Source organism: Montipora foliosa, chromosome 13, assembly GCF_036669935.1.
Source record: "Montipora foliosa isolate CH-2021 chromosome 13, ASM3666993v2, whole genome shotgun sequence".
NCBI lineage: Eukaryota > Metazoa > Cnidaria > Anthozoa > Scleractinia > Acroporidae > Montipora > Montipora foliosa.
Genome location: NC_090881.1, coordinates 9,636,390 through 9,653,889, shown reverse-complemented (window position 1 = coordinate 9,653,889; position 17,500 = coordinate 9,636,390). Strand labels below are relative to the sequence as shown.

The window sequence follows — 17,500 nt, the reverse complement described above, 5'->3', positions numbered from 1 at the left end:
GGACTGATTCAGCGTTCTCGAATTAAAGGCTCACTGATAGAGGCGGCTCGATTTACAGACACTCAAATCACATTCATTCGGTTTTATTACTGACCTCGAAGTGCACAAATATATGACAATCAAAATACATGAAGGTATTCGTAATAACAAAATGTAAGGAATACATCTCGTTTCCGTCCGTCTAGGGATCGAAGATGTTCAAAACCTGACTCACCCCCGTAAATCCTGTCGAAGACGGAAGTAGGAGTGTAAAACTACCGTGTCCCACATCAAATGCTAATCATCGAAGTGACTAGTGTCTTTGTTGCATCATTTCCTTGTCCAACGCAAAAACAAACTAACATTTCATATCTTCTCGCCACGCCATCTCATATCTTCTCGAATGTCCGAACTTTCGAGGTTTGTTTACATGAAAAGTCACGTTACACTACACGTGAAAGCTAGCGCTCAGAAGGTCAATTGAATTGATGAAGCGCTCGATCCTGGGGTACTGGATGCACGAAGATACTGTACCAGCACTACGATGAAATCAATGATGTTGTTTGATAAAACTTTTATAGTTTGGGAGTATATATCCTCCCCTGATCCTTACTCACGGATGGATAAATGCATGTGAGCCATGAATAATGAATGAATGACGTAATGAAACAAAAAAAAAAGGTCCAAACGTGTCGAGAGGACGAGATTTTCATGTTTCGAAATGTTTACAAAAGTTGGCCTGTAGGAAGACATAAACTTCAAATGTATACATCTTTCCCAAGCACAAGAGTATCAAGCCGGACTGATCAAGGAAGACCGGTACGGTAAACTGATAAGTAAGTAAACTTATGTTGTGATACGAGAAGACGAGAGTAATTATTTTGGTCTTATGGTTACGTTCGATTCGTTCATTCTCTGAGATTTGCTTGAAAATTTGATACATGTATTAGAGTTACCGATCACCAAATGATCTTAAGATTTTTCAGTCCACCAGAACTGCTATCAATTGATTGAACATCATGCACGTACTATCACATTTTCGCACGTTAACTTTCTAACATAATTTCTCAATGTGTAAGTTCCTAGCGTACAGCACATGTTATAATGTTTTCAGACGAATAACTTAATTATAAATGGGCACACAAAGAAACTGTTAACTTCTCGACATGTACTGAGAAACGGGTATTTGAATAACTAATAGATTTATTTTATTTGATCCTAGGTAAAATTTTGATCCTAGGTAAAAATGCGCTGCGCAGAAGCCATCCGGCCTTTTGAACAACCATGAAGTGACAAAATTAATGTGTATGAAAAAGTATGTTTGTGACAAATAATGCTTAGTACGCTTTCATAAAACAAACATCCAACGCAGGAATCCATTTACATCTGAACAGATCTCCCCCGTTTGCAACTGATCGGATTGTTCAGTTCGGCTCTATAGTTACAATCTTATGAAAATCGCTGTTATTTCTAGTTCAATGACCCTAAAACCTTAAATGTGTTTTATCTAGCAGTGGAAGGAAAAAAAAAAGAAACTTAATTTCACTGTAAAAGCCACCAGCCTGTTGAGACCCTCTCGTAACATCAACTAATTCTGATGGCACATCAAAACAGTGAAATGCAGTTTATCATTTTCTGTATTTTCGTAACCTTACACTCTTTTTTTTTATAAGAATGTTGTTTTTCCAGCCCAGGCTGAATATTCTTATTTTTTCGCCGATTTTAGGCTAGAAATATTCTTGTATTATTCTTAAATTATAGCTTATGACATTTCCGTTTTACAATTTATTGGGGTATCAATTTCAAGTGTTTCGTATTTAGATCTGTATCGCGTTGAATTGTGCTTGTGCTCCATCGCTTTTTGTTGCAGTCAGCGAGGTTCAAATGTCACTTCAAAGGACACTAGAAATAGCATGATGGAAACGAACTGCCCAATTTTGTTTCAACGATGTCAAGGACAATCAAGTGTAATCCCCTGCAGTAAACTCTTTGTTACTGAGCAGCAAGGGTTGTTTTATAAGGTTAAGTTAAAAACATAAAATTGTATTGTATTTTCAGATGTTTCAACACAAAAAATTATATCTATCCTTTTCAAAATCTCAGCCTCGGCTTTATTCTTAAATTATTCTTAAAATTTCCCAAATTTCAGCCTCGATATTCTTATAAAATATATTCTTATAAAAAAAAGAGTGTAATTGTTTGCAGCGGTAAATTTAATGTTGATCGATGAGGTACACTTGGTGGGAATTGAAAAGCTGTGATCAATTGTCATTCTAAAGCTAACATTACTCTTTGAAAATCAAAAGTCTTAGCAGTGTTAAAGATAAAGGATTACATATATGCCATATTCGTAGGAACTTGGTACTAATAGGTTTAAGTTACCATTTAGAGCGGTTTTCAATTGAGTGTCGAAAGTAATTAGCGAATTGCTTTGGTTTATAATTACTTCACTCAGTGATTGGTTCAAAGTTCTCGTGCCACTTTTTCAACCAATCAGAAGTGAAACCAAAACCAATTGTGGTTCGCGCGTGCACATTTTCCCGCGCTTTGTGTCGGCTACGTGTAATTACTTCGAGTTTTGATTGGTTTACTGGATTGTCTCCCGTCCTTTTTGATTGGCCAAAGTAATTACTTTGGTTTTGGTTTTACGACACTCATTTGAAAACCACTCTACATGTTATTATAACAATATCATTTATCTATCCACTAAGATATTTACTGTGATTGTTTTCATTTTATTGTCATTTCTCACCAGACCAAAACACCTCTCTCCTCCAAGTTAAGTTGAGCAGTGTGACTTACGTGCTCATCATGGAGTTGCATCTATTACGCGTTGTTTTGCTGTTTTTCCTAACTGCGCAACAGTGCAATGGACAATCGGTAAGACTGTGTGAAATAACACCACACGGCATTCTTGACACTCCAAGGAGCCTTGTCACTGTATTATGAATGGTTTATACATCAATATCAGATCTATTTCCAGTGATGTTTTTCATGTTTCGTGGAATTTTGAATTAATCCTTAGAAAACTTTTGGAAATTTAATTGGACCTCAGTTCTTCAGGATACTTATAATGAATGAACAATCCCTTACAGTGGCTCACTTTTTTTTATTTCGTCTAAAGCTCGCATTTAATTGCGGCCTGATTTTTACAAAGGTTTTTCTTAGCTTATCACGAGAATTTTTTGAACAACAACAAACATTATAAAAATTTGTTACTATTTTCCTCACAGCAGTATCTTCAAGGCCCACCTGGTCAGCCAGGCATCCCAGGAACTCCTGGAACCCCAGGAAAACCAGGACCACCTGGATTTTGCAGACGATGGAAACAGTGTGCTTGGAAATATGATAACTCAAAGGATGGAAGAGACAGTGGACAAGTACATGTAAGGATAACTTCTTTCCTTTTGTTTATATTATAAAAAAATAAAAATAAAAGACAAGACAGTAATAGCCCGCGTATAAGAACCTGAATTTTTCAATTTAGCCTAAGTAGGTTCTTATATGGATGGTACCTAAAGCAAATTTAGGCTACCAAGGTTCTTAAAATAGCTTCTTATATTTTCATATGAATTTCAGCTGAAGATACTATATATATTATAAATATCATCTCATACCAGTAAATCATTTATTTGTACCATAGAGCAATGCCTATAGGCAGTTCAGTGCAGTTACAGTTATGTCAAGTTACTTTTAAATAGGTCATGATCTTAATTCAAACGTTTCTCCCTATATACTTTTACTGAGAGCAACCCCACTGATAAGAACCTAAATTAAAATTTTAGCCTAAATAGGTTCTTATGAGGAGGAGGCTTAAAATGAAAATTTTACCCAGGTTCTTATATGCGGGCTATTACTGTAGTTACAAATAGGCTTTACCTGATTTGCTTGTCGACAAGCTATAGGAGAATCTCTTTGTTAACAGACGCCCATATTTTGCACTTAGCTACAAGAATTTTAATGTACACGATTTGATTTGTACTGATGATATAGGAATGCGACTTTGTGAAACTGAGGGGTGATTCATACCTTCGTGTGGTTTACATGGGAAACATTCGCATCACAGGCTGTACAAACTGCTGTAAAAGATGGTACTTTACCTTCAACTATGCAGAGTGTTGGAACCCAGCCCCAATTGATGGTTCCCTGTACCAAAATCTGGACTTGAACATTCATCGACCTATTAACATAGAGGGCTACTGTGGTGGGATTGCTGCTGGGAAAGTACGAGTTGGTTTCAGCGTTGGAAGTTGTCCCGTCCCATACAACTCTCGTGGTGATGCGTGGACAAGCTGGAATCAGGTGAACAGGATCATTATCGAGGAAGTGGAACCGCCAGTTGCTTAACACGCCAAACAAAAAAAATCATTATGAATAAAGGTGTTGTTTAAGGGGTCATTCAAGAAAGGTGTAAGCTTAATTAAGGGTTTATTTTTTTACGAAAACGGCCAAGCACGTCAATAAATCACTTGAGGGTTGGATTGTTTATTAAACTAATGTGTAACTGGGATGCTTTTTAAATAAAACTGATGTGTATGGGAGTCAAAATTAAGGTAAATGTAAAATGTGGTTCATTAATAAATCAGCCAAGTGCTTTTTAATAAATAATTATTTGTCAATAATTATTTGCACCGGCATCGCAGAGGTCGTGGGTTTGAGTCCCGCTCAGAGCCTGATTTTCTTCAGGTTTCTGCAGTAGTGTTAGACCGCATTTGCATTCTTCACCATATCCAAGTGCTTTTTGTTTATTCTATTCACTATAAAAAAATATATAGAGAGAGATCGGTTACTTGGGGCAGTTTTTGCTGGGTGTATGCCTCTGGCCTCTTGGAACCCTTACCCCTTTATAGGCTATTTTGTGGCAATTTACAAACACCATCTTAGTCACTTTTGGACAAGACAGGAATGCAATTGGAGCTGTTTGCTAAATACCGAAACAGCAACGCCAAATCCACCTAACAATTTAACCCTTTAGTGCCCAAGGGGTCTCCCTTTGACGAGTAAAATCGTCTGGCGTTAGACAGAGTAAAATCTATAAGTCACTTTTGGGCATTAAAGAGTTAAAGGAGATAGTCGTTTAACCCTTTAGTGCCCCAGGGGTCTCCCTTTGACGAGTAAAATCGTCTGGCGTTAGACAGAGTAAAATCTATAAGTCACTTTTGGGCATTAAAGGGTTAAAGGAGATAGTCTTTTAACCCTTTAGTGCCCCAGGGGTCTCCCTTTGACGAGTAAAATCGTCTGGCGTTAGACAGAGTAAAATCTATAAGTCACTTTTGGGCATTAAAGGGTTAAAGGAGATAGTCTTTTAACTCTTTAGTGCCCAAGGGGTCTCCCTTTGACGAGTAAAATCGTCTGGCGTTAGACAGAGTAAAATCTATAAGTCACTTTTGGGCATTAAAGGGTTAAAAAAAGAAAAAAAAACGAATCTCCCTGTCTATAATATTAAATCTCTACTTGCCAGAATTTATTACCCCCCCCCCCCCTCAAAAAAAAAAAAAAAAAAAAATCCGGAACAGGTGCTTCCCCATTCTAATAACTCCATTGAAAATGCCTGAGAGTGAAACCCATTATAGTCAGTCCAGTCGTGGACTTTTGTCATCACAGATCTATTTTTTTGAAAGAGGAAAACTAAAAGGCAAAATATCAAGTGGGAAGATATTGAATATCAGCAAAATAGATGAAAGCTAACCATTGTCAACTCGCGGAAGAAATGAATTACAGCCAGTTGTAACTGATACAAGGAAATGATTCTTGAATCCCTAAATACTGATCGACCGGGCTCTCTCTAATTCAGATTACTTATTATTCCCTGATTACGCCATTTTACCATATTGGGTAAAGAGAACGAGCAAAATATGACGGCGTATTAAACAGAGCGAATACGGACGGAAAGCCACAGAACAACAAAATGAGCGGAAAAATGAAAACAATTGATTTTTTACTTTTTAAGCGACGACCTTTCTTCCAGAAGAATTAGAAGACAGAAACTTCTAGGGGCATATGAAAGGTTTCGTTCGTGTTGTTTTCTTCATTCGCGCGCTTTGTGAGATCGATACGATTCACCGACGATGCAGGATGTCTTTCAAAAACGTGGAGGCATACCGTATTTATCCGATTACGCGTCCAACCTGGAATAAGCGCGACCACCCCGAATAAGCGCCCATCCTATACACAGGGAAAGCTAATAAGCACCCAGCCCAGCCCAGCGTCCACCCCCACCTATCACAAAACCGAAAAGCACAAGAGGAGTACCAGAGAGTTCACTAATTGACCTTAAGTGACAATGTGTAACATCTCGAAAGACCGAGTTTTCTTAGTTCTCAGTAAAGAAACTTTCAACGAACAGGTAAAATTCTGCTGTGGTACATCTTCACGTTTTGATATTATTGATTGTTTTGTTGTAAAATAAGCTTGCTACTTGCTGAAAATGGTGAAAATTTAATAAGCGCCCAGCCTCAATTGCAAATAAGCGCCCACTTTCAAGGCCCAAAAATTTTATAAGCGCCCAGGGCGCTTAATCGAATTAATACGGTACTAGAAAATAGCGCACCGTTGCTCGTAATTTCCTCGCCCCTTCGAAGTGCAACTCGCCAAATATTGCGCGTATTATAAGTTAAACCATCCAATAAGTTGTATAAAGAATGCTAAGGATATGTAACTTAAGCCCGGATAAGGATACGGTAACTGAGCCCAAAAAAATTAATCCAGGTGACTGCGTTGCGCTAAAAAATGTGATGATCGCTCCGATTGGGTTAGTGATGTAAAGCGAATTGATTTTAATTACAACAGTCCAGACATTTCGACGCTTCTCCCTCTTTATCAGTAGTTATGAGAAGGAACACTTCCGTGCTCACGGAGTGCTGTGGCTGAAAATAAGCCTATAGCTTCTGCTCGCGCCGTTCATGTGGCGTCACGAAAGCCGTTAAGTATCACTGAACTGGTGATCAGGCTCACCGACTTCCGTGATGCCACTTAAAAGGAAGTGACAGAAGCTAGGCTTGTTTTCAGCCACGGCCCTCCGGGCGCACGTAAATATCAGCATATCATTGGGGGAATAGTGCTATTAAAAAAATCGTAACTGTATTTTGATAGAAAATTTGTTCTTTTTCATTTTAGTTTCTAAAATGGCACAACGGGTAGGTCGGTGTTTGCTGATGTTGAGCGCAAATGTTTCCGAAACCTGTCACTTAGAGTCGTCTGCCGATTTCACTCTCGAGAAAATAGGGACTACCAACAACACCACAGCGTTTGAATTATGCGTTGCTCCCACAACGCAAAACATATGATTTGCCAATGCTGGGAGCGTTGACAATAAGTTGTCAAGCCCGGTTCACACGTACGACGCAAATGCAAATACAAATACAAGTGCAAACGCAAGCGACATTCAAACGTAGAATGCAAACGCAAGGAACGTGAGATACGCAGGCGCAGCTAAACTCTTTTTTCCACGATGGCGGACAGGTCACGCTTCGCAATGGCCTAGTCATATATATGAAGTAGTTATTAAACAAAACCTGCGTGCATTTATCTTACGGAATCCGAGGAGGTTCAGCCACTTTTGTTTTCATTTTCATTTGCCTTTGCATTTTAATCAGCGTTTTCATTTACGTTTCCATTTTCTTTTTATTTCATTTACATTTTATACGATATCCATGTTGTTTTCATGTTCACTTACCTTCGCATTCTCATTAGCGTTTTAATTTCTGTTTTCATTTTTCTTTTTATTGCGTTACGTTTGCGTTACGTGATGCCTTGCACCTGTCGTTTTGGTTTTAAATTTCACATAGATAGAAAAATGACCTCAGAGAGGCTGCTCGCTGGATCATGAGCTACCATATAAGGAATTTTTGCTAACCATTTTGATTTTAACGTCACAAAAAAGTCAAAATGAAAATAAAATGAAAACGAAAGCTGATATGCCAAATGATAAAAGAAAAGAAAAGAAATTGAAAACCAAAACGACAGGCGCAAGGCATCACGTAACGCAAGCGTAACGCAATAAAAAGAAAAATGAAAACAGAAATTAAGAGGGCTCGATAGGCTGAAGGGGAGCAAAAATTTTGTTTAAATATGGTGAAGAAAGATCAATTGTGTGCGATTGCACTCTTGAAGAGAAGACAATTTTTTTAGTTTTTACTCAAAATTGTTGCTATGGAAACCAGCCACACCCTTTTGAGGCTTTAATTGAAAGCAATGATACCAATGACGCCAGCAATTCCTGCTCCTTGCTAAAACAAGTTTTGACTTCAAGCAAGCACACCATGCAAGTTTCATTTTCTTTCTGTGCAGTGAGCTAAATGTTTGACAGTTAACTCGTTTTCTGCGCTTTTTATAGGCTTTATCCGGAAATAACCTGTTTTTACAGCAAACCCAGTGGACAAATTTTATTGTGTCACGTGACAGATGGTAGATATTACAATTCTTTTAGGCCAATCCATCACAACACTATTGGTCTTTGATTACCCTGAGTTTCAGGAATTTCTCTTAAATACTCTCCAAAGTAGAATGTTTGGCATGAAGGCAGTTGGTGCAAAAGTAGACTTTTGAGAAAAATACACTTAAAGTTACTTACACGATGGATTAAGCATTTAACAAGCAAGAAAGTTGGGGGGAGCGAGGTTTTTTCACGTTGCATATTAGAGGAGTGTAACTGTTGTTGTATTTTGTAAAAAGTTTCCGTAGAAATAGGACACATTACTTTTTATAAGGGAAATGAATCAGCCTGTCATGGTGATTCAGGCAGCACTTTTTACACATGATTAGAGCTATCGAGTTGCGAATGACTCAACAGCCTTCCTACAAAGTATTGTTCACATTTATTGAAATTGATCGCCATTTGTGGTCACTTTCTGACTGTAAACAACCGTCGCTATGGCCGTTGCTATGTAAAAAAGTATATACCACCGTGTACTTTCCTTGAATTTTACACTCATCTAGAGGCAGACTCGGCAAGATCGTTTCAAAATGCTTTTCACAAGTGTTCAAGGACTTTAAATATTGTGTTTTCAAAAACATCGTATATTTGATGAATGTCCTCATTTTTCAGCCTATCGAGCCACCTTAAAACGCTTATGAGAATGCGAAGGTAAGTGAAAATGAAAACAACATGGATATCGTATAAAATGTAAATGAAATAAAAAGAAAGTGGAAACGTAAATGAAAACGCTGATTAAAATGCAAAGGCAAATGAAAACAAAAGTGGCTGAGTCTCGTCGGATTCCGTAATTTCTGGACATAAGCGTGATATTTTGTTATTATTGTTGCTGCGAAGCCACGAGGCTTCGCAGCAGACTAATTTCGGTCGCGTCGGTGGCGTGCCTCAAAGCCAAGTACATTTGAGATTTGTTGGATGTATATCACCGCATTGGCCTCGACTTCAAGTAATCGAAATCGAGGTTCGGAAGAACTTCGACCATCAAAGTGGTATAGATGTGGAAGAGAAAATCCTGTTTGGTGTAGAGAGCCACATTTTCGCGAGCGAAGAGTTTAAAAGCAAGCTATTTTAGCTTTAAGTGAAGGTTGTACAAATTCTCATGACTAAAGCCGATTTGTTTCTCTGAATTTTTGAAGCAATTCATGGAACTCTGAAACGTCCAAGTTTGCTTTCACTATCGACATGCTGGCGAATGCACGACAGCACTGTACGTTATATATTTTTTTGCAAAAATTTTATTTTGCCGCATGGTTCGGTACTGATTTACTTATAGTTGTGGAAAGATCAAAAGGTATAACGCATGTGAAACTTCTCCTAAGTTAAGTAGCGTAAATTTCGGACATTTGCGAATGTAAACATGAATAGGTTTTGTTTCCATGCGAGATTAAGACACTGGTCAATTAATTTGCATCTGCGTAATTCTACGTACGTTTTGTCTAAACTAATTCTCAAGCTTTCCGAAGAATTTGAAATTATGCTTTCCGCCTAATTAAACTGTTTACTCGTTACAAAACGTTTGCGGCTCAAAGTGGCAAATTTGAGCGATTTGGTGGGTTTTGCGTTGACTCTTACTACATGTTTATATGAGAAGGAGTCAAGGTGTCAAGGATGAAAGCAGATTTTCACCCCGAAATTGGAATCGCTTGGCTTCCAAATCGAACACAAGATAAACTGAAAGGTTAATGCTTCTTCTTGTGGGATTCAATTGAAGATCCATTTAAAATACAAGTGCTAACCGCCAAATACTTTTCAAGAAATGCATGCAGCTTTCGAAGCGACCAGCATTCGCGTGCCAAGGATGAGCAACAGTCACGCTGTTTTGCTCGATGAACGGTTTTTCGCATGAGTGAACAGTTTATTGTGTCGACTTTAGTAGCCTTTGGAAAAATACTCTAATCTAGTAGCTCATGTTGACTATCCCTCTACAACACTTTATTTATTTATTTATTTATTTACTATTTATTTATTTTAAAACTCATCTTCCACATAAACGTCACTCGCAGCATTTCACTTTCTCATGGAAACTACTAGTATAAGGGATTCATTATTATTTGGTCGCTGTTGTCCTTTAATTGATTGATCGACTTCTGAGGAATCGCGTGGCAGTGACCATAATATTGCAGGAAATTGGCTTTTTACTCGAAATTTAGAAACAAATTCATAAAAGGAGAAAAAGGACTCGCCACTGTTTGTAATTGACTGGGAACCCCTCTCAGGCATCAGAGACATTCATAGAAAACCGTGTCTTGAGCCATACTTACATTAACTCAACAAAACCAATTTCTCTGTATGTAAGATTCATCTGTGAATTACTAATTTCCCAGTTAGAAAATAGCCGTTCTCTTTGTTATAAGAACAAAGCGACAGAAAAAAGCAAACTCTCGATCTGCAGGAGTTACCCCACACTTTCAAACTTCGAAATTAAAAAGACACAATCATTTAACTGATGAAGACAGAAATATATAATCGTTAATACACTCGACGTCTCTCAGCTACTCAGCGTTACCGACAAGTATCTTTAAAGGGAACCTCCACTAAAACAGGAACATATGTTCAAAATAGTTAACATAATGCTCACAATCAAAATTCTTCAAACGTTTTCCAATGGAAGCGCTTGTATCCGAAATAAATAAATTTTAAAAACGGTTGTTTTGGTTTTCAAATTTCCCGGGCGCCGCCATCTTGAATAATTGTGACGTGTCATGGTTGCCCTATTGTTTTAAAACAAAAGCTCTTTGTGCAAATACAAAAGAGCAACCATAACACGTCATAATTATTCAAGATGGCGGCGCCCAGGAAATTTGAAAACCACAACAAACGTTTTTGAAATTAATTTATTTCGGATACAAACGATTCCACTGGAAAACGTTTGAACAATTTTGATTGTTAACATTATGTTAAATATTTTAAAGTTGTATTCTTGTTTTAGTGGAAGTTTCCTTTAAAGCTAGACCATGTGTACTTTTCCATCATTCCCATTCCATGGTCCCAGCACTTCCTCTGCGTTTCACTTAACCCATTTTAAGAGTTTTCGCATCAGTTTTCAGACCACTATAGACAAAAGCGTTGTCTAATCGTAACAGAGATATAATATTAAACGTGAAATGGATTTCACTCTTCAACGGAACGCGACACCCAATGGAGACTGGACGGCAGGTTCCTGTTTCAAAGGCCATCCATGGTCATTCCGTCCACAGGTAAACCTTTCCACTTGAATTTCCTCCAGCCAGCATGTTTACCGAGGGATGAAACACATTGAGAGAGTTGACAGAATTAAGGTTCTCGTGGGTCAAGTGCATCAACGCGCTGCTTCTTTCTTCAGAAGAGAAAATATCAATCTGGTGATGGAGAAAATAAAAAACAAATTAGAAGATCATGGATTTGGTGACAAAAGGTTATTTGGACCCCCCACAAGCCAAATTATTATTACTGGAGAAGGTTGCACACAGCAAGTGATTTGTCACTGGCAGGTAGATAACTTATCTGAGACACTGAGAAAGTCTACCCACTAGCAAAATCGATATTCTGTGATAACCTGGTATCATTCGATCAGTGAGTTTGGTTTCTAGAAGCCAAACGCAAACATGAGAAGCACGCGGCCTTTCTGAGGTAACTTGCAAGAAGTAAGCTTCTCCTTTGATGAAACAACTGAGCTGGTCTTCAACAAGTTTTCCTTTCAAACGTCGACAAAATACATTGAGGAGAGTTTTGCTTCCCTCTTTGGTTTCTCGTTGTAATTATATCTAGTGGACACGTCAAATCGTTCTCTGAAAGACAGCTCTGCGGAAAAGAACTTTGACGTTCAGTTGGTCAGGTAGCTTCTTGTACGCGGCTGTAGCTATGGAATCAGGCGCCGTCTAGAGGTATCTCAATAATGGGGAGATTTTTATTTTTTTCCCCAGTTTTCAAAACAATACACGTTCACCCGTAATAGCGTATTCAAATCGTTTTCGCAAGACAACATGAATACGCTAAAGCAATGGAAATGAAATAGCGTCCCTTACAGAGCATGTCCGGGGCTCGTATGCAGCGATTGACGCCACTTTTGTTAGACTCGATATATGACATCATCACATTCGAAAATATCCGTTTTCGAGAACTTTCAATTTTAATGCCCGAAAAACGAGACGGAAAGCTTAAACAGAATAAAATGTCCGTTTTCAAAAATATCCGGATAACGTTCCGTGAGGGAATTCCAAGGACTGCGCCTTGGCTAGTGCCAAAATCTTTTGTTTCTGGTTTTTCAGTTATACCATGCATATTTACTATTGAAATTAGTTTCGTCACTTCCTTTTTTTTTCGGTTACGTAACTTTTCATATTTTCGTGTGAACATTGTTCATGTATTGTTTCCATTGCTCTGTATAGCATCTACTGCAGTTAAACTTTTAGTTATCGTTTTCAGTGTGTATTTCAGTCGTCGTAGCCACCACAAAATCTTGTAAGTTCCGTTGTCTTTCTGTTATTTTTCGCGTGCTTTATTCATATTGCATTTTAATTTTTATGTTTTGTATGTTTCGCGTGCTTCTATTTGTGTCAGCGAATCGCTGGTTTCAGTGCGAATAAACCTTGTGTATGCAATTCTACGACAGCAGCTATGGCAGATTACGTGGCGATATTTCAGTGTTAACAGGTAATAAAATATTGTATGGAATAATACTTTACGTTGTAATAACTCTTTGAACACTAGAATATGCTGTTAAAGAAATAAAGCATAACACGAACATATATAAACGACAACTTTCCAACCTGTCGTGGTCTTTTCATACTTCCAACAACAGCATATTTGTCAAATTTAGGATCCCACGTCGCACGAAAACTTGTCAGCCATCGACCAACGTGATTATCATGTCTAGCAAAAAAGCACACAACAAAGAGAATCAGAGCCTTGTCTGCAATAAAAGTTCGCGGAAGTTGTTCTTCCACGAGGTAAACCATGGCGTGTTTAATGTGTTGTGTGGGTTGACCAAATCTGAAAACATCTTCCCCCGTCTTGAACGAAACAGAAAAGGCTTCACACATGAGTACTTCACTGGGATCCACATCTCTTGCAAGCAAAGTTATATTACAATCCCTTGTTGCTTCTTGGTTTTCACAAACAGCCTCATGGACATCTTCCTTGTGTGGGCAGTCCGTACCCAGTGAAAAACTGATCCACATATTGCACATTTTGTACGATTTCCATATCTGTCCAATGGATTAGTCCCCTTTATATTTGTGTATTCTTCATTTTCTGCCCTTAATCACCGCTAGAGCCGCGGTTAAACCAGATCTCCTAGTTGACCTATCAGGGCGCGACGAAAGTGCTGTCCGATAGCCCGGGGCTAGAGGAATGACTTGTTGGGCTAGCGTTTACTTATCGTAGCTTGCCCAATGGGCAAGCACCGTTGGTTCCTCTTTTCTGATGATAAATTGAGCTTTTATACCACAAAGTGTGTAGCAGAAGCTCCTGAGAGAAAATGATAACGTTATGAGGCCAAATTATTGTAGTGTGATAAATACTCTCGGTATCCAAAAAGAAAATTGTGGGCAGGGGTTTCAATAACTTCTGAAATAGCCGTCCATGATAGCCCATTGAAGGCGGCAGTTTGACAAGTTTATAATAGCATTTTTAGTGAAAATCAAGGCAAACCAGCCGGTGGTGTGAGGCAAAGCAGGCGGCGGTATACCGCCGGTAACCGGCTTCTATTGAAACCCCTGGTGGGTAACCAGGCATTTTTGAGAAATAATTAAGTTTCAGTTTGAGAAAAAAAACGCCATACATTGCTGTGTATTTTGAAGCGTTTTACAAATATTATTCATGAATTATCATTGAAAAACGGTGGTTACCCTCAATTGTCTTTTGGATTTCCATAACACTTGTTAAGATCTACATTTCCTGCATAATCATAAACCGGGGCAAAAATACATCTAATTATTGTTTACAAACAATTTAATTTCGGGCCAGCTCGTCAGACCTTTGGGCTAGTAACCTCAAGTAACAGCTTGCCAGAAGGGCAACCTCTTCTTTTCATTTTCGTCTCATCCTGCCTATGATGTGAACTGCCAGACTTTGTATAGCACACATTTTCCTGCTTAACTGTAATACCATCGCCACCCACAAGACTGTCTGAATGTGATGAACCTCCAAAAATTCGCTTAAGTGCAGATTTCGTCGAGGAAAACTTTAAATCCGTAGCTGCAGTTAAAGCCAATTATCTATCCGTTTCTGATAGACCAGCACTGTTGAGGAGTTTGAAACTTCAAACAGCATCGGGCAATGACACATCTGACTTTTTGCAAAGATCATAATTATCTCCTTTCAAACACAATGATGAAGCTGGACATGTCTTGTCCTTCTTCTCTGTGATATTTATCAAATTTGGTGTAGTTTTCATACGCTACATCGACAGAATCCCGAAGAAATATCTTGTCCAATTCACCGGTAAGAGTTTGCATTCCATTTTGGTCGCTCAACTTTTCCACATCAATAATTTCAACTGCTTCTGCTCCTGCCTGTCCATGCAATGATAAAGTCACTGCAAGTTCCCGTTTCTTCTCGTTCACGTCACAAAATTTGGCGCCAAATTTCCAACTCCCTTTTCCAAGTTTCATACTAAACTCCCAGTCCAAATATTGGCAGATTCTTAAAAGTGGAAGCAGCCATCTTGTCATAGTAATCAAATCCTCATTAGTACGTATCCGAGAGAGCTAAAACTCAAATTGCTACATGTAGCTCTGCTACCATGAAAAACTCATCTGAAATAAACTTACTCACACCAACAACACTGTGAAGAGTGTCTTGCCACCAAGAGACTATCCCATGATACCCTGCAATTCTCACAGGGTACCCAATCAAACTGTTTCCCTCAATAATTGTAAATCGAGATCTAAAGGAAGACAATCTGTGAGAGAGCATTTAAAGAACCCTCAGCTATCCTGTACAGGTGAATTTTCTGGATCATATAAAATCAAGGTTTTTTCCCCAAATGCAAAAAAATTCATAAAAAAATAATCATTACTGTACCCTCCTTGCAAAGATTTATGGGTAGTTTACTGTACAAATGTACGTAACTCGGCAGTGGATCCCTGATTCTTGATTTGGTGACAGTAAAGTTGATAATAGTAACCTTGATGCACACTTCAGGAAGGTAGTGTGGGTTGAAAATCTTGGTTGTCATGAAGAAAGAAAAGTTTCAGTGAGCAGCAGAAGATGATTGACAAAAATATTTCAGTGACATGAAGAGAAATAAATAAAAATAATTAAAATATACATACATGGCATGTGGAGGTGAATTTGGGATGATTAAACAAAAAACCAAGCACATCAAAGTTCCCTTGTCAACTTTTGAAGAAAGATCAAAAAATGCCTTTGAAATTCATTGTAGTCAATATCACTGTCTCCAAGACAAATCAATCAATGACAACCCCGGAAAAGATCACAAAGCATGATATTTGAATGACACTGCAAGATTCAGCCCACACACGTCTGCTGAAGGGCTGGCACTAGAGCATACAGATATGTATGATTGGACATTAAGTGCCCCGAGTACGTGAGATTCACCATGTAAAGTGTTCAGTTTACTCAAACCTTTCCGTTGCAAGCAAGCTAATTAAGTTAGGGCAGTTCTCAGCTATCACTGTGGCTGATTCAGAAAACAATGGAGACAAAATAATACACCACAGCAACAATGGACACAATCCCAGTAAACACAATAGTGATGCGTGCAATAATGATCCAATAAAAGAGAAGTAGTGAGTGGGAATGTTATCTCTTTGTTTTTTTGTGTTTTTCATTTGAATGCCTCAATCAAAACCTAAGAAATTTTTACTTCAAATCCTCCTGCGACAAGGAATTTGCGCGCTGAACATGTGCATTAGGTTTCAAGGTCCAAATGTTTCCTGATTAAGTCATGTGCACATAACATTCAATTTGCTGTTTTGGATCTAGATGCTGCTCTAACTACATGTAGTTGGTGGTGACATCTACATCTACATGTCCCAGCACTCAGCAAATTAAAGTCCTTTTGACTTGTGGCTGTTTCTACTTAGGTGGCCTCATACACCACAAGCCTTTTTAGAGACATTACGCCACACCGGCCACTTCTGCTGGAAAGAACACTCTCACAGAGGACAGCCACAACACCGGGAATTTCATCCCCTGACGATATTTTCTTGAGCCTAGACCCACTGACCCCAGGCCCTTCAAGTGACACTAAATAGATTTTACTCTTTCTAACGCCAGAGGATTTTACTCGTCAATGGAGGGCGTCCTAGGGTGTTTGAGGTTTGAATGGGTTAAGCACTATTAAAGGTCAATTGAGGCTGATAAAATATGTACGGTAATAGGTGAGTGATTGGGGGAGAGCTTGGGTGCTATCATTGTTGTCCTACAATTAGATATGTTAAAAATTAAATATGTCATGAAAATTGTAATGTTTATCTTACCTGAACAAACGTCACAATCAAAAAGATTTGTTCCAAGGTCGGGTTGAGGGCTTAATCCAGAAGCATAGCTGGTGTACCAATCAGTGAATGCAGTTTCTGAGCGTGCACAGAAAGTGCTAGTCTAGACAGACAGGCTTGATCACTTTACATCCATTCTTGGCCAAAGAATATGGAAAAAAATTAAAATTAGAGGTCTGGAAGGTACAATGTGATTTTTAATAGTTTGCTGACCAAACTGAAACTTAAGACTAAATAACAATAATAGAAAAATTTACTAAATATATCACAGAGAAGAAGGACAATGTGATGCAGATTATGCCAGGTACACAGTGCGACACCCTCATTAAGTTTGTTTCTGAAACTTTCTTAAAACTGTAATTTGGTTTTTTTTTGTTGTGGTCTTTTAAGAAATATCTTAGACCAATTGCTGAATTTTTGTGCTCAGCAATACTTTTATGGGTTTGAAAGGAGGTATGATCTTTGCAAAAAGTCATAATGCCTGATGCTGTTTAAGTTTAAAACTCCTCGACAGCTATAGTTTTCGAAAAAAAACTGTTCATTGTTAAGAATCTAAAGCCTAATTTACATTTCACTTTCAAGATGGAATCCATAATGGGCTAAACCTTTTTCCTTAGTTAAACCTCTTTAAATCACCCATATT

The 17,500-nt window shown here is 38.3% G+C and overlaps 2 protein-coding genes across 5 annotated transcripts in view; one reads left to right on the top strand and one right to left on the bottom strand.

Annotated features, from left to right (window-relative positions):
* The first annotated feature begins 658 nt into the window (after positions 1-658).
* On the top strand, positions 659-4,605 carry LOC137983017 (collagen triple helix repeat-containing protein 1-like). 3 transcript variants are annotated; one of them, XM_068830177.1, is made up of 4 exons: positions 659-815; positions 2,735-2,859; positions 3,216-3,365; positions 3,973-4,605. In XM_068830177.1, exons 2-4 carry the CDS (start codon positions 2,791-2,793, stop codon positions 4,324-4,326), a joined length of 573 nt encoding a protein of 190 aa, XP_068686278.1. In that variant the 5' UTR covers positions 659-815; positions 2,735-2,790; the 3' UTR covers positions 4,327-4,605. The 3 variants fall into 3 exon arrangements, with proteins under 3 accessions (XP_068686278.1, XP_068686276.1, XP_068686277.1); XM_068830175.1 differs by having other exon boundaries at positions 3,213-3,365; positions 3,973-4,603; XM_068830176.1 differs by having other exon boundaries at positions 662-798; positions 3,213-3,365; positions 3,973-4,604.
* A 5,739-nt stretch (positions 4,606-10,344) lies between these two features.
* Positions 10,345-17,500, bottom strand: part of LOC137982608 (uncharacterized) — a 9,073-nt gene continuing 1,917 nt past the window's right edge. Inside the window, exons 2-5 of one of the 2 annotated variants that reach the window (XR_011118762.1) lie at positions 16,840-16,994; positions 13,162-13,264; positions 11,362-11,751; positions 10,345-10,942 (exon numbers count right to left, since the gene is read on the bottom strand). Coding sequence is in view for 1 of the 2 variants with exons in the window: in XM_068829731.1 (XP_068685832.1) it covers positions 11,596-11,751; positions 13,162-13,581 (576 nt within the window). In the remaining variant the exon portion in view is untranslated. Of the gene's footprint in view, positions 10,943-11,361; positions 11,752-13,161; positions 13,729-16,839; positions 16,995-17,500 lie in introns of those variants that run through there. The other variant, XM_068829731.1, reaches the window with a different exon arrangement.